The sequence below is a fragment of the Scardinius erythrophthalmus genome (genome assembly GCF_964197995.2).
Source record: "Scardinius erythrophthalmus genome assembly, chromosome: 25".
Taxonomy (NCBI): Eukaryota; Metazoa; Chordata; class Actinopteri; order Cypriniformes; family Leuciscidae; genus Scardinius; species Scardinius erythrophthalmus.
In genome coordinates, this window is record NC_138245.1 from 6,722,590 (window position 1) to 6,747,313 (window position 24,724).

Sequence of the window (24,724 nt, forward strand, 5' to 3'; positions counted from 1 at the left end):
TTATTACTGATGTTATCTGGAGTGTTTGGTTTTATCCCTGATAAAGGAGAGAGAGAAGGAGAGCGCCTTTGTGCGTCCATCACACACAGTCTGACAGCGCGTCCGTTACGGGCTCGGCGCTAGGATCCGGCGGATCTCTCTCTCTCTCTCTCTCTCTCTCTCTCTCTCTCTCTCTCTCTCTCTCTCTCTCTCTCTCTCTCTCTCTCTCTTCCAAGCCTGTTTTAAAGTCTCTGCCAGACTTCAGCTCATGCGCTACTTCCTGGATGGCGGAATGGAAAGCTTCCAGAGCCGCTCCAACTCTTTTCTCTGTGTTTTCAGCGTGATGCATGGACTACCGCTCCTCTAACATCTCTCTCTCTTAATCCACAGTCCCCTTGTCATGTTTCTCTTCTGGACTACAAGCTCAGCCATCTGAACGAGAGAAAGAGAAAAGAAAAGAAAAGAAAAACTGTTTCCTTTGGCTTGGTCGAACTTCAAAAGAAAAATCTCTCCAAAGGGACTCACTAAAAGGAGGCGGCCGAAATACATTGAACCGTGTCCAGTGCGTTCGCATCGCTTGTTTGTGGGAGTTTTGTCGTTCAGCAGGAGGATAACTCTGTCAACAGTTGCCTTATTCCAGATCTCCATGTATACAGTGTGACATGCGGAGGCTACTGCGACCGCGCTGCTGCTGCTGGTGGATCCCGCCTCTGCTTTTCTCCTCGCTCCTGCTCCGGTGGGCACATTCTCATCCCGGTAAGTTGGATTCGAGGTGGATGAGAATTGTTTTCAAATCGCTCCATTTATTATTATACGAGTAAGACCAATACATTGGCTGCGTAAGGTTGAGGGAGAAAGAAAAACGCACAAAACCAAACGAACGCGAGGCTTTAGTATTTGTGATTTTTTTTTGTCTGCTGTAGCCTAAGTCACGGAATTGGGACGATCTAACACGGCATTGTAACGCACATAATGACGTCTATTGATATTTCAATATCCACAAATGATCCGTTACTGTTATTTATAAGCGCGCGGACCCGTTATCTCTAAACATTACACTCAAATCCGTTCTAGGAAAAGACATTAGCCGATGTCTTTCAGCAGGTATTATTACATACTTGATTTAAGCAGTTTGAATTATAATGCACACTTGAGCCATCTTTAGTTTAAGCATACTTAGCAGCATTTCATTCCTTGACGACTTTTAACGTGATTTACGCACATTCTCTTGAAAAAAAGAGCATTTTTTATGTGCATATTATATTACAAATAGACCGATTATTGGTTTGACCAATATGTTTTATAGATATTCACACTTTTCTACTTTATCAGTTATTGTTTTTTCTTTTTAAATCGGGTCTAATTAAATGGGTCTCTTAAGAATAACAACCAGCTACAAAGTGTTCAGCAAAAAACTACATTGTTTTCAGACAAAATACTTACTTTTTAATTTATTGTTTGCATAATTAATCCCAACTTTTCCAATTTAGCAACGCATAGCATTTTAAACTTAAGTTAAATATTGTCCAAAACAAAAATGCAAACACATTTCTGATCATGAAGCAGGTTTCATACTATTTATTATTATATATGAATATATAATAAATAGCCTAAAAAATGATAAATTGTAATATTTTGTTATTCATTTTCATAATGTACATTGTTTCTTTGATGATTTTTAAACTATTATTGTGTCAAAAACAGGTATCATTATTGGTTGTTCTGATGCCGCTCAATAATGCTAAGCAGCATAATTTTGGGATCAGTTTAGAAAAAAAAGGTTATTATTTATTTGTTGTTGCTATTTATTGATACATCAAATGTGATGATCTGAATCATCAGGCAAGTAGGGATGAAGCATTCAATATGAATTCCCACAGTAACTAACAGTGCGTCTTGGAAAACGTCATGAGAATATGATTTCCGGGGGCTCGTCCGGGTTTAAATACATATATAAATATATATTTGATGGCATCTTGTTTAAGATGATCTCTCAGGCTCTTCAGGTTTGCTGTGATGATAGGCAGCAGCCAGTCTGACATTCACCAGTCATCTGTAACCAGGAGGAGACTGATAAGCTCTGCATATTTGCATGAGTTTTTATGTAACGCTGGAGGCGTCAAGTCTAATGTATAATTCTAGAGAGTAGACATTCTCAGGTCTTAGAATGAAACCTTATGGAAGCAGACCAAGTGCAAGGACTGTCTGTGCTCCTTTACCTAACTCTACCCAGGCAAACACATGTGAAACAAGTGACGAGAAAGCCGAAATCTTTAGAGCTTTACAGCTCCATACGAATGAAAGATAACGTGGTTTGCTGATTGCATCTGCGCTGTGTGTTGCATTTTTGTGTATTCTTGCGTGCAAACCATGTGTTCAGAAATCTCATTAAAAGACAGAACGCATTGTGTTTCTCTCTCATCTTTCCATCTAATCTGATATTTTGGTTCATAAAATGCTAATACATCTCAAAACGTAAATTTCCACAATAGCTGACCTACTTCTGGGGAGCTTGATGGTTTTGTGTTATCAAATGGCCATCGCTTTACATACATAATCAAATGTTACTTTGTTGGTAGTCAATCACTGTCGCAGGAATAAACTAATATTAACGGCAAGCTTTTACGGTTTCTCTGGACACTGCACTTCAGATACGGTATCAGTTTTTCTTGGCTTTTCTTTCGCTATAGTTTTCATCGCACATTCTGTGTGATCCAAAACTACAAGAGCCGGGCGCTCAGGGACTCAGTGGACGTAAGGGTGAGCACTTGAGCGCTGACAGTGAGATAAATTGTCTAAGTTTCTGCATCTCAAAGAGCCGAGAGATTTCATCAGGCCCGTGATGAACGCTCCATGAATAACACATTGTCACCAAAGGGCGAATGCCTGACTCAAGGTTGTGGACATTATTGGCAATCTTTTCCGTCTGTTTTTCTGTTTGCGCCTCTCTCTCTCTCGTGTGTCTGTCGCAGTATGTGTTTCTGTCTATCTTACTGTCTCCGTCTATCAGAGTTGATTTCACCCGAGAGAAAGGTGCACACTTCCAATTCTCGAGTCGGAAGGGGGGTAGAAATGAAGTTACCGTAGAAGAAAAGACCACTTTAATGCGTTCCGTTTGTTTGCCGTCATTCCTCCCTGCCCTCTCTGCTTTTTCTAGACATGGGTCTTTTAACCTCAGTGACATTTGTTCATGTCTGTGTCTGATAGACCTGTTTTTAGCTGAACCAGTGCTGCGGAAAGACAAGCGAGCTCTGTATCTGCCGCCGCTGCCACAGTGACATACAGCGACGTGCTAGAAAAAGGGGAACGCTGCAACTTTATTTATTTCTGTCATGCCAGTGGGAAACAAGTGTCTGCACACTTGAGTCTCCAGTAATGGCCAGTTTGCTGACGGAGCAGAGCGGAAGCGAGAGGATTTCTCAACGGGGCGTCTGTTGGCCCCGGGCAACGCTCATCTCTTTACAGACGGTTGATCTAGCCGTTGGAGCCGATGGATGACTATCACGGAAGAGAAAACCCTAGCGCGGTTTCCACCGAATAATTTAAAGCTATAAAGCTCAACTAGGAAACTAGCAAGCAAAAATCGTTTGACTTGTCATTCCTGAGTCTGCGCCGTATAAATCAAAGGGAAGCAATAGAATTGATCTTTGTTTTGTTTTTTGGCTATTCTTTTCCGACCTCCTATCTACAGCGGGGAACGATTCAAAGGATTCACCCAAAAGATGTAGAAACCGCCGGCGAAAGTGAGGAGAGGATTTCTAGACGGTTATTTCTGTCGCGTGACGAATAGCATGCCACGCACTGGAGAGCACAATGATAATTCAAATCTCTTAAGAGGTATCAGACTTCCTGCCTTTCTGATTTCCTTTTATGTGAGCGGGGAGCCATTTCTCTGTCTAATAGAAAAAGATAATTTGCTAAATGTCCGTTTGGAAATGACGGGCACTTAAGATGGGGGTAGAGTCTCGGGAGTGAGATGGCTGGGCCGGACTGGATGCTCCAGCGGCCCCCTGTAACAACATTATCATCATCATCATCATCTCTCTCCGCTCGGGCCGTTATCTGTCCGGCTGGGTGACCAAAGCTGCTGTAATGTTCTCCAGGTCACTTTATCAGTCACGGAGCCTGTCATCGTCGCCCGGCTCCCCTAATAGATTGATTAAAAGATAGGGCCGTGCGGACGGTTTAACGTGTGGGGTGATGTCAGGCTGCCGTAGGGTCGTTGTCCCAGCGTTTGTTAGCGTGTGTGCTGAATGTGCACTGCATCTGTACCTAAGGCACAGGTTGTGGTTGGAACCAGCAACATGGAAGGGAATAAGAACTCTTAACTCGGACGCTTCCTGAACTTTCTCTGTGTTTAATTTTTTTTCAAACCTAAGCCTCACACTAAACATATTTCCAATTTAAAACATGGAAATTCTTTTAATAGTAATGTTTATTTCAATTGATCGTTTTTCTTTTAATTAATTCAATTATTTGTTTTGCATAAAAACAGTCTCTTTGTTTATTTATCTTTTTATTTATGTTCAAATGAACACTTTTATTCAGCAAGGATGCTATAAAAAGATTAAAAGTTACAGTGAAGTCATTTATAATGTTTCAAAAGATTTCTTTTTCACACAAATACTATTCTTTTGAAATTTCTAGTATCACAGAATCCTGAAAAAAAAAGTATAAAAACATATTAAACAGCACAACTGGTTTCAACATTGATGATAATATTAAGAAATGTCTTAAATCAGCATATCTGAATGATTTCTGAAGGATCATGTGACGCTAAAGACTGGTGAAATGCCTGCTGAAAATTTAGCTTTGCATCACGGCAATACATTAGAATTTATTGACATTTAAATGACATTTTGGTTGTGGATGGTTTGGTTTGTACAGTAAGTGTTTATTCCTGACTTCTTGCATTTAATGTGTGTGTGTGTTTTTTTTTTTTTTTTGTATTACTCTTATAAAGTGTTTAGTTTAAGTGTTTAAGCCAGTTTAATTGCTTCTCCTTTCTACTTGCGCTTAACAGACACTGCTATTCTAAAAAGCTTTTTTTTACATTAACTCACACTGTTTTTTTCTCTCCCTCCTTTTTGTTGTGTTAGATGTCATGAATGGTTCTCAAGGAGTATAGTGCACTTCAGTGAAGGACTCATCTCCATTTTTCCTCAATAGTCTTGGTGAAGGCAGACGTGTTTGTGTGTGTGAGAGAGAGCGTGTGTGTGTCCTTGCTCGTGCTGGTACATTTTCTCCTCATCTCCACTGGCAACCACAGCTCACAGTGTGTGCCAACCACTAAATGAAGTGGACATTCATGAAGCATGCTGGTAGATCCTGTCTTACAGGCAGAAAACTGCAGATAACAAACCCAGCATGAAAATAATTTAAGTCATATAATGCTATTTTATCAGATAATGTCATTGCTATGGAGACAAAAAAAAAGTGTTATACTTGTGCACATACACGGTGCATTCAACATTCTGATCTTTCTGCGAGACATTTTTACCTATGTTTAAAATACGTTTCAGAACCTCTGTCAGTGACAACTTTAACAGTGAAATAAACAAACTTTATTAGTTTATTGCTTTACTGTGTTCTTTAGCGTTCTTGTTAGCGTGCCCGCCGCACACATTCGAATCACGTTCGGAGTGGGTTGAGTAGGACTGGTTACACCATGTCAAACTGCACTTAAGTTTTGCCTTCTTCACTGAAAAACCCAACAAGTTAACTCAACTCAAACCGATTGAGGAAACTGATTGCGGCAAACCATTTAAGTTTAAAAATAAATACATATGAGTATTGTGAACTTATATATATTGAGTCATCTATATATAAGTTCACAATACTCATATGTATTTATTTTAAACTTAAATGGTTAGCCGCAATCAGTTTCCTCAATCGGTTTGAGTTGAGTTAACTTGTTGGGTTTTACAATGGTCTTTGGAAAGCCCGAAATCTGCAGCACCGATTGTTTGCGACATCATCGCCATACACAGCACCAACTCTCTGCTCATGTTGTGCACCATTTTTTGAAACGTTAGCCTGATACAAATTTGGTATAGTAATCATGATTTGCCTCATTGAAAGTTGTAGTAGTTGTAGGCAGGAGACCAAATCCGTGTACTTTGGCTTCACTTTCTCTCAGATTTTCTTCATGTTTGCTTTTGCCACTCTTTTATTTCTCTCTCTTTCTCTAGTTCTGACTCTCTCCCAGACTGGAGGTTCTGAAAAAGATTTTCATTTGGCACGGTAACAGGGGTTGAAAGAGTTTGCCAGGAGACGAAAGAAACCTTTGAGCCACTGGGAGACTTAAGCGCTAATTCTCCTTCCACATAACCCAGCCCCCTCCAGCGCCTTATTCTCCTGCTTCCCCCCGTCCCCCTCTCTAAGGTCATAATTAGCAGAGTATGGAGCAACAAACGTAAAAGTCTATCCATTAATAACGTATAACGGCTGCTGGCCCTCTCCAATTTAAATGCCAGTTCTTCCTCTCAACCAGGCTGAAACACGTGATCATGTGTAAAGACCAACAAGGATGTCGTCAAAGATGATGTTAAATGAATCTGTCTGAAACCAAACAATGGGGCATGTTTATGTTTCTTTGTATTGACCAAGTGATGGATGGATTAATGAGAGAGAAATTAATTACAATTTGATGAGCCGCAGCGGGCGCTGCAATATGAACAGCCAAACAGATCTTATAGTGCAACCGAAATGCAACACCTTAACATTCGTTTTCACTCAGACTTTCCTGCATTGGCCACTAGGGGGAGTATTTTGCGTGAGTTCTGTTATTTATGTTTCTAGTTTAAAATGCTAGTTTACGCAATGCGGACTTAGCCTTTTACTGTTGATTATACACAGCATTAATTCTGCAGTTTGTCAAGCTGATTGATCAAGGCTTTCGTGGCATGCTAAGCGCTAGTGCTAAGTGATAGACTTAATTTATCACTGTATCACCGGCCCACACAATACTCCTTAAATTATTTTTTTCCTTTCAACTGTTCTTGAAGGAAGCTATGAAGCCTTTTTTTTTTTCTTTTCAATATAACTTGAAATGAAATATGTCAAGATAATAAAAGGTACACTTTATTTTGATGGTCCACTTTAAAACTATAACTTTTCAACTACATGTCAACTTACCCTCATTAGAGTATTAGTAGCCTGTGTTAGTAGACTGTTAGGTTAGGGTTCGGGTCAGTAGAATAAGTTGACATTCTTGCAAGGTTACAGTCAGTAGAATGTCTGTTGGTGAGCATTACAGACATTCTACTAATACTCTAATGAAAGTTGGTTGATATGTAGTTGCAAAGTTACTTTTAATTAGTAGAATGTCTAAAGTGGACCATCAAAATGTGTTGCCCAATAAAATGATCGCCAATGACACAAGCATCGAAATGAAAATGCTGTCATCAATTACCCATCCTCATGTTGTTCCAAATTTGTATGACTGTCTGTTGAACATAACAAACTTTTTCTTCTTCTTTCTATACAATGACAGTCGATGTCATTTACTTTCATTGTATAGACATTATTCACAATTTCCATGTTTGGACGGGGAGTACATGAAGACCAAATTTAATTTTTTTGGATGAACTATCCCTTTAGCTTCACTTTGGTGAAATCCAATTCTTTACCTTATCCCAAGTGGCCCGTAAGAAGAACTCTCTCCTGGAAATCTGATATCAGTTTTTTGGTTCGTTCTTGAAAGGTAATGGCTGGGATTTAGGCTGCGTAATCCGGTGTGGATCAGTGTAAAAGGCCAATCTCTGCCCAGAGCCCTTGATGGGCTGGCTGTCATGGACAGGCCTGCTCGCAATAGAGAAATAACCTTAATATGGAGGTTGTGGGCTGCAGTTCAGGCCTGGCGTGTAATGATACAGCCTTTAGGGTGATGTTGTCCATGTTATGGGTGTTTGTCAGTCAGAGAATTGTAGCCTAATGGTTTTGTAGGCCAGTTCATTCCATTTGGTACTTCTAATTCTCCCCACACTATTTCTCCCCCTTTGAAAAAGAGGAACAAAAACAGCAGAAAAGGAGTGAGGCAAACTATTAGACACCCTCTATATATCACAAGAGCCTCGGAAATTGCGGCAGCAAATAATTTGTTTGTGCGTGGACGCGTGCGGCCTCTCAGTGGACATATAAATGAGGTAATGCCCTGGCGTTTCTGGGAAGCATGGTCACGTATTCACAATGGCCATTTTCACAGACACAATGCATTAGTGTTGCATTAGACCACGACTGAGAGGGCCAGGCCGGTTACAGCCCCTTGATATTTCCTCTGCCTCCGTGGTGAAAAGAGGAAAGAAAAGACGAGAAGGGGAAAATAACCACATGCCAAGGAGCGTTGTGTCAGTGAGCCAGTGTTAGGCCGGAGTTGTGAGTCTTCTCATTAAATTTTTGCAGTGTAGTTGGTTTTTCCACTTTAATGCTTGGGAGGACGCTAGCCTCTTCCACCGAGAGAGAGAGAGAGAGAGAGAGAGCGGGCGAGACGCAGCCTACGGACTGCACCACGCTGCCCAATTTGTCTTACTTCTAGGGAAGCTGTTTAAAGTACAATGGTTTTTTTTTTACTCTCTCCCTCCTCTCTTTTCAAATTGCAAGTCTCCCGCTGTCTTTCTGCCACTCCAGATATCTGTGCTTTCATCAGTCAGACCTGTATCGAGTGTGCTCGGAAAATGGCTTGTGATTAGTGTCTGTCCGTTCTGATTTATTCGACTCGTAACAGTCAATCCGTGTGCATATAGTGAATTAGACGAGTACATTATACACACGCATGTTCCCTTATGACCTTTCTCTTCCTGTAACTCTCTTGGAATATCCTGACATTAGTGTGCCACACAGACCTTTAGGTTTCTGTACTTACTCTGATTTCGAATCGATGGGTCTCTGAAGTTGCTGAGCATTTTCTTTGCTATGATGCTAGCATGATAATGCTAATGTTGCTTTTTGTGCATCACAAATCTATGAAGTGTGTCATTAAATTCCCAGTGTCCTGAACACGACCCCCATCTGTCATTGGACAGCCTAGAAGATAGCCCCGCCCAAACTTCACACTAGTGGGTGTGCTAATGTCGCAAATGTAAATTGCACAAATGGCAATCACCTTTAACAACCTTTTTCTATTTTTATGAAGCAAACAAGTTACACCTCTGAAATGAACAGGGATAGGATTTTTTTTTTTTTTTTTTTTTTTTGCAGTCATTGTAAAGCAGCTGATTTAAAAATTCTTCAGTTAAATTCTAGCATTCAAAGTTGATATGTTTACAGTTTAGCTTTAGACTACACATTATACTGTATCAAGCCATTTAATTGGCCAGTAGGTTTTTTCGCCATTGTGAGATTATCGATTTGGCTACTAACCTTCTTAAATTGTAAACATTGTGTAAAATCAGTGGTAATTTAATATCAGACATTTTATGGAAATATATTTGTTAGTTTATTCATTGAGTATTCATTCCCATGAACACCAGTGTCAGAAACGTTGCATGTAGTCTACAAAACAAAAAGTATTTTCGTATTCAGTTAGCACTATGCTAATCTGATAAATTGCTAACTGAAAACATAAAGAAATGGAAATGGTTTATGGCTTTGGAGAGGATTTTGAAGGCTTACTGCTTTATTTTAAATATGCTAATTAGCAGTGTAATCACCATGATCATACAATGAAAGCTTTGACGAACATGCAAATTCAGATGAGAAAGGAGAATTGTCATCATCTGACGTCCTACTGAGAGGCAATGTTGCGACTGTCTTCCACTTTTCTTTCTTTCCATATTAAAAACAACCCGCATTGCAAAGAACGGCAAATGTGCCTGACGTTAAGCTCAAACAGCAGCCGAGTGGCAACGTACAAGCATGAAATCAAACCCAAAAGTAGAAATAGGCTACTTTTTCATTTCTTTGCCGCTTGACAACTGTGATTGCCTTTTCTGGCTGGGTTGTGTCTTTGATGGTTCACTCTACCTTGACTAGTGCTGATGGGTTAGCGCTGTGACTACTGATTGGATTGGCTGTCTTTGACCTCTTGTAACCTCATGTGCTGGGTCTCAGCGAATGAAGCTACATTGTTGTTTGTATGTTAGGGAATATTCCACATCACATACACTCTCTCGTGTCCTTCCAGACTTTTCTTCAGTGGAACACAAGAGGAGACATTTTGTTTTCCATGCTCTATTCCATGTGGTTACAATGAACAGGGACCAAAGCTTTCAAGCTTCAAAGGACACAAAAGCACCATAAAATATCATTAAAGTAGTCTATGTGACTTCTGACTTGTGTCAGTCTGTCTCAAAGCTGTTGTGTGACTTCAGAAGACTTGGAATTTAGTGTGCAAGACTTACGGACTGCTTTTATGATGCCTCTGCATTGCTTTGCCTCTTTTTTTGAAGCATGAACGCTTTAGTCCTCAATTTAATGTAATTCCACGGAAAACAGTCTTTAGAATTTCTCCTTTTGTGTTCTACAGAAGAAAAAAGTCATATGGGAACAATATGTGGGAGATGAAGTGATTGTTTGGGGGTTGAACAATACAGTAACTACAGTTCTAAAATGTACCGACAGGTACACTGAAGGTCTTTCACTCCCTTGTGAAAAGTACGTTTGAACAGATTTTTTAAGTACTCATTACAGAAATAATATATACTTGAAAAGAATATACTTGTAATATGTAATATTTTTGGACATTTTATTGCATGTTAAATGAAAATGTATTATAGTTTAAATTTGTATTAAATGCAATTACATAGCTGAACTTTTTGCCACTTGAAGGACTTAAGTATACTGTATGTAATTTCATAATTACTTCTGTTGTCTTTCAAAATATGGTTTGTTGAATGTACCGAGAAGCACTTATGGTAAACTAAAACTTTAACACTTTAATGTTAATTCTTTTAAAACGTAGTCATAAATATGTAATGTATTTAAATATATTTGAAATTGCACATTTGTATGATGATGGTGCAATTTAGTACTTTAAAATATATTAACACTACAGATAAAATTATATGTGAATGTCAGACAACACTTAATACTCAATTTTGTGTACTTCAGTCTTTTGTGATTTAAAATGCACTTAAAATGTACCTTCATTTTGACAAAAGCAAGTGCACATTTTAAGAGTGTATTCATGTTAGTGGACTTTCTTTAAGTACACTTAAGTGGCCTTCTATTTCATTAATATTATAATATCTGCAAGGACAATTTAAAAAATATATATACTTTTAAGATTTGAAGTACACTTCAAGTACACATTCAATAAAATGAAGCACATTTCTTTTTCACAAGAGCTCCTCCGACCAGATGTCCGACAGATGGGCTTCTACTCTCATGCCCCTGGGAGCGCTGTGGATTTTCCGTACTTTTTCACGAATTCCTTTCTCTGTATTCCGCCCGAGTAGGGCGGGATAGGACACTTCCAGGAAGGGTTTTGGCCCAGTCGCTTCTCCATTCCTCATGTGGAGACAAGCGGCGGTGTTCCTCCTGAAACCTCTTTAGATTTACGCTGCCAGTCCTGCCATCTTTCTTGCGTTAATCACCCCGGGCTCCGCTCGCCACTCACCAGCGGTGGCGATGGATGAGCCATTGCGGAAATGGAATGGAGAGTGGCCAGGCGTGACAGAGAGAAGATGAGGAGACAGTCAGGATAGGAGAGGAGAATAAAGAAGATGATAACCACCTCAACACACATCTACACACACACATTTCGCTTTAAAATATCCCACACCCCAACATTTAGGGCACGTGGAACAAGCGTCTTAAATCACCATCAGTGACTCAAGGTTCCATCGAGGTCTTAAACAATCATTACTGTCATTTGCATGGGCTTTTTTATGGTAGTCAACTGGGTTTTTAATGACCGTGTTTTTAATGGCTGATGCAATATCTAGAAAGCATCATCTATCAGTGGCGAGCAGTGACTTTTTTAACCGGGTATGCTGGGTGCGCTTTATGTCAAAAATGCACCTGGTGCAGATACGTTAGTTGGGTTTCGTGTTCGCGTTAGCTGCTTAGTTGCTTACTCATGGGATACACATAGCAACACAGCTAAAGTTTTATATATAATAAATTAATATATTTGACGTTTAATTAAAAGTAGCCTACATTTACCTGTTGATGCCTTAACAAGCACCTGTAAAAGCAGTTTTGATTTGAGTGAGGCATGAAAGTTCCAAAATAAACGGTATTTTTGTAATTCCGCTGGGTTATACTAATGTCACAGAAACGACTTCACCTTTAAACGGTACGGGGCATCCGCTGAGGACTCGCATCTAAATCAGAGACACTACGGCAGGCGTCAATTTAAATGTATGCTAGAAGAGTTTTTTTATTGAGTTAAAAATAAGCATAAAATAATCAATATGAGAAAATAAAATATAAGTAAAATATAATTAGAATCAATGTAAGTAGCCTATAATAAAGAAAAATAAGTTGAAATAATGCAAACTGATGACTAACAAACGCATAGACTTCGATTAACAGCCTCAGATAGGTTTACTTACAGTAGATCTTCAATCTTTAACATTTATAAGTTTTCGTTAACAATAAATTTCCTTTACGAACTACTATGAAAATGGTTTCAGTTATCACTTTTTTCCACTTGGTTTAGTGTATTTAGTTTTGTATCAAATACAATGTGACTTTCGTGATCGAGATCTGGCAGCAGCAAACATATTATTATATAAAAACATATTTTGATAATATTTCTATTATTGTCACAATCCTCATGCACTAGACCAGTCACCTCAGCACACTACATTTCCCATAATCCTCTCTGGCTAAACTGTGCACGCTATACAATCACCACACCTGTCTGCTATCAGCCTCATCAGTTTCTCCATAAATGCCAAACACACATGGGTTGTCTGGTCTTGGTGTTCATCCCTGAATGCTTACCTGATGCCTAACCTGTGGATACTAGCCTTTGCAATCCTGTCTCGAACTGTCGACTCTTCCACTCACCTGTCATCTCCACCTGCAACAGATAAGAACAGTCATTTCCCTGCCAGTATCGCCACATCGATCTGCTTTCCAGTTACTCACCTGTTCACATCCCATGTGTCTCTCAGTAAACTCTGTTTGGATCTTACCTGTGTCTGCAATCTTCTGTTCCATGACAGTTATATTGTTGCTTATAGTGTTTATATTACACTGAATTAATACACTTTTGTTTTTTAAATTGACTAATTAATTGGAAGAAATGATATTAATGTAAATCTAATGTATATAGTTTTGTATACACTTATATTAAAATAAACTTTTTTTTTTTTTTTAATTTTTTTTATTTAAACACAGCAGTGTTCAACAGCATATAAGTTTTGACTATGGTTAAAACTTTGCTACAGAAATTGTTAAACTTATTTTGACAACCCTAGCCAATATAATGCCAATATACATTTTTTTATTTACCATAAAAAAAATGCATAAATTAAATGTATTCTCAAAATATTAACTAAAAAAATGATTTTTCATATCTAAATGGCTGAATACTTCACGGCGTGAATTTATGACTGCACATTATTTTAAGTTGCTGAAATATGTTTTTTTCAAAACAAACGCCTCTGGACACCAAAACGTGTTTGATTCAGAGTCTAGGGCAGAATCAATGTACCAGCTCTCATTTCCTTGAGGAATGTTCGTGAGTGACTGCAGATCAATTTTTAAAGAAAACACCGCTGTCTTTTTAGGATGAGACCACTTGATTTACATTTATTCCTGGATTTTTTTATGAATAAATGCATCAGTAATGTTTATGTATTTACCCTGATGGTTTGAATTATTTAAAGTTCTGACCCCAAGGCAAATCCACTCATTATGCGTCAACATTTTGTTAATCATTGATAGGCTCTGGAATGTGATCAGGGAATGACTAATCGCTAAATAAAACTAGCCTTTAGCAAAAAGCAAGGAGAATTTTTCACATTTGTCTGATTAGATCAGGCCAACAGAATAACGAGTTTTTTTCCTGTCGGACATTTCTTACTGAACGTCCCTTTTGTTTCTTCTTTAGTTTTAGATTAAATTATTTTATCTGCCAGATGCTTGGTGCCTATCGGTGCTTTGGTGCCCAGCCAAAAAAAAAAAAAAGGCTTTTAGGCTGTGTCACTATGAGAATTTTCGAGGATGTGACAGGATGTTGACAAGCGCTCTGCGAACGGTCCAAAAAGAAAATCTAATTAACATTATACGCGGCCAAAGTTCCGGCTAGCGGATGACTGCGGGGCCTATTAGCGGAAATTAAAGGAAACCAATAGCGACAGTTCTCCCGATTTTGGGCATTTAGTGGTCATGCAGGCTTGGTCCTTGCCTCAAGCATTCTTTCACACACTGTCTACACACTTTCTCTTCCACTCTTCTCGTGTAGTCATGGGCACATTTCACAATTCTTGCCTGGAAGTGCAGATACATTGTTAGCATAAACCAAAACTAATTGAATATTTGTTTAGCTTAGCTAGCATTATGCTAGCTATTTGTCAGATTATGTGACCTTATCAAGGCAGCTGTCTGTGTCGTGTGGTGGGAGTATTGCCTGTCATACGTGGCCGTGTACGGTGCGTGGCGTAGCTCTCGCGGCCTTGCTCCGAGAGGGGTATTGTATTGCAGAGGAAGTGTTTTGGCCCGTGTGGCAGATGGTGGGTTACAAAATATCATTACATTTGTGCTCAGAGGCTGTGCTGGCAGCCAAATGATAATATAGAAGTCTGCAGCTCCAGCCGCAATGAGATTCTCTGACCCTATTACCTGGGAATACGGAACAGGGAAAACATACAGAGTGCAGAGAACGGAATTATATATGGTGAGGGGGAATTTTTGTCAAGTGTGTGCGCTTGCACTTTTCCTTCATCTCCAATCATCTCGGCACATTTATTTTTCATGTGAGCGTGTTTTTAACATTCTGCTGCTTGTTATTATTTCCTGCTGAACAGAATGTAATAAGATCCATATGGGACTCCTACACATCGAGGAGTCAGAATATAATCATAATCTGTAACTAAACAAAAATTTTGGATTTCGAATAAAATGCAAACAATTGAAAAAAAAAATCTGCACTGATTGTAGGTCTCTAATCAAATAAAAAATTACATTGACCACGTGGCCATGTTTTACAAATTGTTATGCTATAATTGGTATAATATAATAGTCCTATGTATGTTCTGTTTTGCTTGAGTTTTTCGGTTGACCTAGTATATCTTAGATTAATATAGATTAATAATAACTATAATAATATTGCATGCAATCATCGTGTTCTGCGCTCATATTGCCGTCACATCCTGGAACTAACTAGAAGTGGACATAAAAAAATATGACTGATATAAAAAAAAAAAATGCTGTCGCTATGTGGCAAAAAGTTGTGGTGTCATCTAAAAGTAGATTATAGTAGGAATAAAAAGGAAATGCGGTGATTTCATCCCGAACTCACAGGCTTGGGTCAGCTTAACGTGTTGAAATAAATCTTTTGTTCATTTCTCACCCCTGCTCTCATGAAAGTGAGAAAACTCAGGCTGGGCCCCTGGGATCGAATTGTTTTCTGTGACCGGGATGAAGAGTTGGAAAAGTCACCTCATCTGTTCATGCCTGTGTTAGCAGTGGCACATGGGCTGGCCGCTGTCCATCCTGAGGTCATCAGAAATACAGGATCATCTGGCTATATTGGCCTGCCAGATTTCTTCTTCTTGTTGTTTTTCCATCGATCACTGCATGCAGCTCTCAGTAGGGCTTTAAAGGAGAGGTTGAGTTGCTCAATAGTGTACCGCTGCTGTTGTTGTTGTTGTTGTTTCCCCCTGTAGTGTGCTAGAGGGGTTGTGTTGTCATTTTTGGACTATTTTTGTTGTCATTTTGTATTGATGTTACATACTTCTTTCGTTTTTACCCCAGTTCTGCTGTCACAAGATCAGCAACCCTTTTTTTCTGAGTTTAAAATTCCAAGCAATACGTTTGTTTTTTTTGGAGCCTTAAATATTTCAATAGATGCAAAGCATAAGACTATGGTTTACGCTGAGTCTGAGAATGCTGTGGATCCATTCCCTGCTGGTACTTCCAGCTTAAGCTGATATCTGTGTTGTGGAACTGTTGTGTTGCTATCTGGTTTATAACTGGTTGGTCATCACCAGTCAGAACATGCTACTTGGACCAGCTTCTATTTTCCAACAGGGGTGATTTTAATCGGAATAGTGCTTCAAGTATGTAAAGGAAAAACGTATGGATTTGTGAAAGCTGAGAAAACTTTATCTTTGCTTCAACATATTCTGACATACCTTGTGAAAAAGAAGTGCTTAAAGGAAAATTCTGTCATCATTTACTCACCCTCATGTCGTTCCAAAGACTTTCGTTCATCTTCGGAACACAAATGAAGATATTTTTAATGAAATCTGAGATTTTTGTCCCTCCATTGACAGCTACACAACGACCACTTTGAAACTGAAAAATCTTTCATTTACAAAAAGGTGCCAAATAGTTTTATGAAGTAGTACATTTATTGGACATATCACCTCATAAGAAGTCATAATAATTTGTATGCAGTGTCAAAATCATAAATATGAAAAAAAAATAGAACCTAAATCTGAGCTTAAACCCCAAAACCATGATAAAAGGAATTAGGAAATAGTCAAAACTTTTCATACAAGCTAATTTGTACAATATCTTACAACTCAATTGTTGTACCTTAGTATCTTACAATTGTACAAATCACGTACAAATTATTACCACGAGTTCCCCTGAAACGGTGTTGGACATATTTCATCCTGATACCTTGGTGTTTTGGACATGTACCATAGCATTTGTAAAAAAAAAATCTACTGTACATGAATATCATTTATAGCCAATGCATTATCCTCTGAGAGCATCACTGGTACTGCTACGGTATTTCTACTAGGGGTCAGCATGAAAGGGACATTTACATGTGTCTTTTAGCTACAGTACAACATATGTTGTTGTGACATGAAATCCCATTCGCCGTCACAGCATCTGAGCTGGCGTGCCCGCGGAGTAAATGCATAGGCTGTCTATTTTTAGCAAATCTGAGATATGAGTCACGCTCCCCTGTACACACCTGTGAAATGCAGGTACTCACCTGAATTTCTCGAAATGCTATCGCTTCAATTCAATTCCACGTTCTATTCTGGTTTTGGATGGGTTATTGGATAGACATGCTCTGTCGATCCTTTTCTCCACCGACATGATATGCCTTTGGATGTTGACATAATCTGTCCGGCCCCTTTCTGTAAGCCTCACTGGCATAGATGTAGTTATCAATCCAAGCAGACAAATGTCATTCCTAATCTGCTTGTTTGGGCTGGATTGAGCTCTCCGTTCAAAAACGACTGCCGCCATTTCAGTCTTATCGCCTTTATCTCTGATTTTCATTATCTCTTCCTGCCGGCCGTCGAGCGGGACGGTCAACCACAAAGCGCTCGCGGGGCCAGTGAAAGACGCTGAAAGTTGAGCAGATATGAGTCCTTAAGCCACATTGCCTGCTCATCTCAGATAGATCTCTGGAGGAAATGAGAGATGGAGTTAAATGGTGTATCACTGGGCGGATTTACCTCAGGTTGGGCATAAGACGGTATAGATCACAATTTGAAATGAAATGCAGCTTACTGGCTTAGTTTGGATGGGGCTACCTTATCATCTGGTCTGCTTGAGTTTGTGTTTCCTGTTGGCACAAATAAAAAATGTTTGGCCATTGGCAGCTGTAAAAAGCTCTCATTAGATCTGAGGAGAGAGGCAGAAGCGCTTTGCAACTGTGTACGTTGGCAAGGGAAGTGGACTTCCTGTGTGCGGGTGTGGAGCTTAAGAACCGCCATGCGATGAGGTTTTTTTCTGAATTAATGGATGAGATGGGTAAAGAGCAAGGGAGGGATTGAGTGAAAGGATGAGATTGCTCAAATATGCAGTATGGAATCACACATATTAAAAGTAGGAATCAGAAGGAACATATGTTACATTCAGAGATGTACAACCCACAACCCCCTCCCCCCAAAAAAGTCATTATTTTTTACAATTTGACTTAAAATTACATTGAGACTTTATTTTTATTTTTTTGTTTCTTGACATCTCACAATTTCCAATTTTCTTCCCCTCGCAATTGTGACTTAAACCTCACAATGTGTCTATTTCTGGCAGGAAGGCTTTATATGGCTTTATATCTTGCAGTGTGACTTTTATTTTCAATTTATTTGACTTTTTCAGAGACACAAACAGGCTTTCATAGTACACACATATAAAACGATAATACACACAAAAAAAGTTCTTTCACAGACATCTAACCCATGTATTTATGCATACCAGGTTGTGTAATGAACCCCTTTAGGCCTAATTTTTGATTACACGGCTCTCTCTTTAAAGAATGTGTGTTGTTTTCCTTCCAAGAGAAGCTAAAAGAAGGTTCATTTAGGTGCTGTCTTGCTGGTTGGAATTGGGTGTTTATCTCACTTTCAAGATCGGTTTATCTGTTTATTTGCCTTTAAATGCTAAACTTTGAGAGACACACAATAAGACAATACAGCTCTTTGTCGGTACGCTGAATAGCCGCTGCATCCATGCTAGATTTACGTAAGGCACTGTTGAGTGAAAAAGTGAACGGGAATACAATGATCATTTGAGTGGCAGGTTGAGCCCGAACAAAGAAGCGTGCAGAAAGACATTCAATTGGATTAAATAGAATGGGTGGAGAACATTAATAGTAGGTCACCTCCTTTATCACCGCGCGAGTCACTCGTACCACTGTTGTAATCTGTTAAATTAGCATTCATCAGACACGTGCTCACACACGCACACTCATGCATGTGAATCCACGAGTGCCGTGAGAGCGTGTGATCTTCTCAAGAGCAGCTCCTATGATGACTGACAAGCCTTTAGATTTCCTATGGCAAATGAGCTGATCAGAGAAATAGCTGCAAGACTTTGTGTCCTGTTGTTAAATTAAACCCATATCGTTGCCATATCGATACTTTACTGGGACTCTCATATTAAGGTCAACACCAGAAAACTGAGTTTATGCAATATGTTGGAATTTTCTGTGTTTTAGCTTCAAAACGTGAACATAAAATGTGCACGTTGAATAAGCAGCCAGAATTTAAAGGGTTAGTTCACCCAAAAATGAAAATTATGTCATTAATGACTCACCCTCATGTCGTTCCAAGCCCATAAGACCTCCGTTCGTTTTCGGAACACAGTTTAAGATATTTTAGATTTTGTTCGAGAGCTTTCTGTTCCTCCATTGAAAGTCAATGGACATGTCACTGTTCACGTCCAGAAAGGCAATACAGACATCATCAAAGTAGTCCATGTGACATCAGTGGCTCAATCTTACGTTTATCAAGCGACGAGAATACTTTTTGTGCGCAAAAAGTAAACAAAAATAACGACTTTATGCCACTATTCATTTCCTTCTCTCTGTGCCTCGAGTGAGTTCACGTAGTGTAATAGCGCAGCGCGTCTGTGTTGTACGTCACACGCATCACACATGATCAGCGTCGGCCAATAGTGAGCCTAGGTGTGACGTACAACACAGACGCGCTGCGCTATTACACTACGTGAACTCACTCGAGGCACAGAGAGAAGGAAATGAATAGTGGCATAAAGTCGTTATTTTTGTTTACTTTTTGCGCACAAAAAGTATTCTCGTCGCTTGATAAACTTAAGATTGAGCCACTGATGTCACATGGACTACTTTGATGATGTCTGTATTGCCTTTCTGGACGTGAACAGTGACATGTCCATTGACTTTCAATGGAGGAACAGAAAGCTCTCGAACAAAATCTAAAATATCTTAAACTTTGTTCCGAAGATGAACTGAGGTCTTATGGGCTTGGAACGACATGAGGGTGAGTCATTAATGACATAATTTTCATTTTTGGGTGAACTAACCCTTTAACATAAAGAGCGAAAATCTATGTGTGACGATTAGTTTTTGCTTAGTGACCTTTACCTAAAAATAAAATAAAATAAAGACTGATGTGGGTTTATAAAGCATAGTTGGTGTAAGACTTTGTGTGTAAGGACATTCACTGTCAATTCATTGGTGCACATGGTCTTTGTAATGAAAAAAATGGAAACTAGTTTCCATGTTCAAGAAACCAGTTTGAGATGATTTGAGCTTTGTGACGGTGCGTTATTCTGCTGGAAATAGCCATCAGATGATGTGGTCATAAAGGGATGGACATGGTCAGCAACAATACTCAGGTAGGCTGTGATGTTTTAACGATGCTCAATTGGTACTGAAGGGCCAAGAAAATATCCTCCACAGCATTACACAACCAGCAGAAGCCTGACCCGTTGATACAAGGCAGGATGGATGCTGTTTACACCAAACTCTGACTTTACCAACTGAATGTCACAGCAGAAATCGAGACCCATCAGACCAATCAACGCTTTTCCAATCTTCTGTTGTCCGATTTTGGTGAGCCTGTGTGAATTGTAGGCTCAGTTCTTAGCTGACAGCAGTGGCACTCTGTGTGGTCTTCTTCTGCTGCTGTAGCCTGTCTGCTTCAAGGTTCGATGTTTGTGTGATCAGAGATGCTCTTCTGCAGACCTTGGTTGTAACAAATGGTTATTTAACTTAATGTTGCCTTTCAATCTGTTCAAACCAGTCTGGCCATTCTCCTCTGACCTCTGGCGTCAACAAGGTTTTTTTGCCCACAGAACAATATAGCAAGCAAGGAAAGGCCGCGAGCCGTGAGAGAATGGCGCGAGGATTACTAACTCTGAATTACTAACTTTGTTACATGGATCGTTCTCTGTTAACCCTAGAGATGGTGTTGTGTGAAAATCCCAGCAGATCAACAGTTTCTGAAATACTCAGCCCGTCTGGCACCAACAACCATGCCACGTTCAGAGTCACTTAAATCACCTTTCTCCCTCATTCTGATGATCAGTTTGAGCTTCAGTAGATCATCTTGACCATGTCTACATGCCTAAATTCATTGAATTGCTGCCATATGATTGGCTGATTAGATATTTTCGTTAATAAGCAGTTGAACTGGTGTACCTAATAAAAGTGACTGGTGTGTATGTGTGTGTATTTCATTACATATTCAATGTTACATGTTGCACATTTAAAGACAGTTAAGACTATCTTGGAAATGTTGGAATAGAAACTGGTCCAATCTGGTCCATGGGTGTTTTTTATGGCAGAGTTCTGATATTTTGAGAGAAATTGCTGACAAAAGCCATCATGGATTTATAATGAACATTTCATGAAGGTTAGCATTGCATAGCATGGCTAGTTTGTTAGCATAGCTAGCATAGTTAGTTTGCTAGCATAGCTAGCATAGTTAGTTTGACACAAATAACAACATACTATGAAAGGGCTTTGGCAAGAGAAATTAGTTCTTTTAAAAAATTCTCTTTGAATGTCCTTAATATGATATTTAGAGCAATTTAGCTGGTTTGTTGGTAATAGAAATGACACCTTGATAAGCAGAATCAAGGCAGTTTGTCATTGGGTTTAAACTAGCAACTGCATGTTGGTGGAATCTCATCTGTTCCAGCTCTGTGTTGGTCTCTGCCTCTGCCTGAGAGCGTAACTTTGGCTTTCTGACAGGGTCAGCCTGGCCCTCTTTGCTAAACGGCTCCTTAAATCTAGTTCACTGTTCCCTTCTGTATCCTGATAGTCGTTCACTGGCTTCCATGAAGTATTGATTCCAAAATAACTTCAAAGCTACTTTAGAAGTGGATGGAGCGAGGAGGGAGATGAAGTGTGAGTCAACGGAGCCGATAAGAGTGTGTGTGTGTGTGTGTGTGTGTGTGTGTGTGTGTGTGTGTGTGTGTTTGTGTTGAGGGGCGTTTGCTGTTAAGGACTGGCAGGAGAATAGACATTCCTGAGAAAATGCATTTGCTAGATGTTAGCTTTTGATACTCGCTAGTCCTTTTAGCCTCCATGTTTTCCACTCGTTTACAGGTTGCTCAATACTTTGAGGTCTTTCTGAATGTCGCAAGACCACTTCTTCTACGTTTTTTAAGTTTTCGTTCGTTTACGTTTTCTACCTGCATGAAAGCATCAGGTTTTGTGCGTGTGTTTTTTTTTTTTTGCATAATTTATTCACAGATCCTGACCTTTAGATCCCCCAGTTTGTTTTCAGAGCTACTGATTATTATTCCATGTTTCTTATTAATCATTCTAAGATAAATGTCTGCAACCAGTTTAACTTAAGCAATGTGACACATATTCTGAGAATAAGAGAATATTCATCCAAAAAAAAAAAAAAAAAAATCAGAAATCAAAATTTACCTTGTTCTTAAAGGTATAGTCACCCAAAAATAAAAAGTATTTTACTTACCCTCACATTGTTCTAAACTCTTTTGTCCATAAAATGAAATCAATTGAGGTCCAATTTAGTTTGGACCCCAAAATTCAAAAATATAAATATCTTGCTTTTTTATTCCACAGAAGAAAGAAACACATACAGGTTTGGAAAGATATGAGAGTAAGTAAATGATGATATACTTTTCATTTTTGCGTGAACTATCCCTTTAAGAAAGTAAACAGGGTCAGTTTTGATTTCATGTTTACTTTAAAGGCCATCATTATCTTAGAAGTGACAAATGTGTGGAACTGTCCGGAGGAAGTGACCTCATGCCGACAGAAGCAAAGGCCACGGAACAGAAGGGCAGTCAGTAAACACAGATGGACCCCGACTTCACACACTCCGAACAAGGAAACGGATATTTACATACTCAAGCCAGCTGACACAATTTTAGCTACCAGTAAAATATGAAATCCTGTTGGGATAGTACAAATACTAAACTTCTTAAGTAAACAACTCAGATTCTGTTCCAATTCTACAAAGAGAGAGAGAGAGAGAGATAAAAAGAGGGAGACTTCTACCAGAGAGAAAATCAAAGAGAAAATCTTGTTTAACCAATTAGTCATTCCACAGTAGCTTGTCTAAATGGCCTCAAAATGCCATGGCCTGGAGTTTTCGCCTTCATTGCTGGTAGGCCTCAATAGATAGAGCGAGCTTTGGGTTACGGAGATGGTGAGAGAGGGGAAAAAAAGACATAAAAGATGAGATTGAGGGGGGCTGTATTACTGTGACTCATTGTGACATTAATATTGAGTGGCATTGGGTCAAAATGAGCTGGAATATTTTCTGTGACTCAGTGTTGCACTGGCATTGTTTGAAAACAACCTAAATGTTAAACTATGAAATAAGGTTAAACTAACCTATAATCAGCTCGCTGTTCTGTTTTAAAAACCCCAGCTGTTAAACCAATGTTTTCAGCTCAGCGCCAGTAATGTTTTAAAAATAAAAAGGTTCTACCGAGGGTTTCATTATTCCACATTTGTGCAGTAATTTGAGCAACTGGGGGATTTATATCCTGTCAAAAGCCTCATTGTAAGTGCAAGTCCTGTTGGATTTGAGCTTACTGTTTCAGAACATACACTGAAAAAAATGACCTTTCACTGTAGAAAAATGAAGCCAAAATATCACAGTAATGGTCGTTGCCGATTACGTTGTTCTTAGAGTCACAAGCACAGCTGTCAATCATGACGTTACACCAAGTTTTTATAGCATCAAAATAACTAACTAAAACCTTTGGGAAAATGAACAGTTGACATGCGTGATGTAAGAACTACCTATTTGATTCAATGGAGAGGCCGGGTTTATGACCTATACTGCAGCCAGCCACCAGGGGGCGATCGAAATGTTTTGGCTTCACTTTTTTTTTAGGACTTGTGCGGCACACTTGTGTGAAAATAATACTTAGCAATGTACTTAGCAACCACACAGAAACCACCCAAAACATCATAGCAACCAAATACATTATATTAACATGCTGAAAACCCCTCAGAATGCCTTAGCAACTGGATTGCACCTAACCAGAACTCCCTAACAACCACATACAAACATGATGAAAACCTCCCTGAACACCTTAGCAACCAAACAGAACATCCTAGCAACCCCTCTTAGAACACCTTCGCAACTGTATAGACCTTATGCGCCAGAGAAACAAAGGCGCCGCCATCTTTAGAATATTGTCTTTGAACTTCCGTTTTTGCAGTCGCTCTGTATATTCCTATGACATTGCTGTCCTGGAGTATTTAGCTTATTAAGTGGATTTACTTAATATAAAATTAACAAAAGTTAACGAAAGTTGTCATGAGGATTGTAATGTTTAAACCAGATGTCTTAACAAATGTCAGTAGACCGAGAAGATTTTAAAATGAGCCGTTCATTCATAAATACGCAAGATCGCTGTGAAAATAAAACCGGAAGTCAAAAGACAACGAGCGCAGCGCTGAAAAGGGGCGGGGCTACAAAAGGTCTATAGCAATCACCCAGAACACCCTAGCAGCCACATACAGTACTAACGTGCTGAAACCCCCCCCCCCCTCAGAACACCTTAGCAACCATACTGCATCCAAACAAGAACATCCTAGCAACCACATACAAACATGCTGAACCCCCCCGAACACCTTAGCAACCACATAGTAACCCAACAGAGCACCCTTGCAACCACTTACTAGCATGCTGAAAAACCCTCAGAAAACCTTAGCAACCGCATTGAACCCAACCAGAACATCCTAGCACACAACACATTTGCAGTCATATGACATAAAATCAGAACACCATAGCAACAACATACTATGGCTGAAACCCCCTCTAAACACCCAACTACCGCATAGCAACCACTCAGAACACCCTAGCTACCACATACTAACTGCTGAAAACCCCTCAAAACACCCAACAACTGCATAGAAACCACTCAGAACACCCTAGCTACCACATACTAACTGCTGAAAACC

At 39.3% G+C, this 24,724-nt stretch overlaps 1 protein-coding gene across 1 annotated transcript in view; it reads left to right on the forward strand.

Annotated features, from left to right (window-relative positions):
• The first annotated feature begins 235 nt into the window (after positions 1-235).
• Positions 236-24,724, forward strand: part of ptprga (protein tyrosine phosphatase receptor type Ga) — a 280,039-nt gene continuing 255,550 nt past the window's right edge. Inside the window, exon 1 of the mRNA XM_081356988.1 lies at positions 236-735. Within this exon, the coding sequence (XP_081213114.1) occupies positions 642-735 (94 nt within the window). The 5' untranslated portion in view covers positions 236-641. The remainder of the gene's footprint in view (positions 736-24,724) is intronic.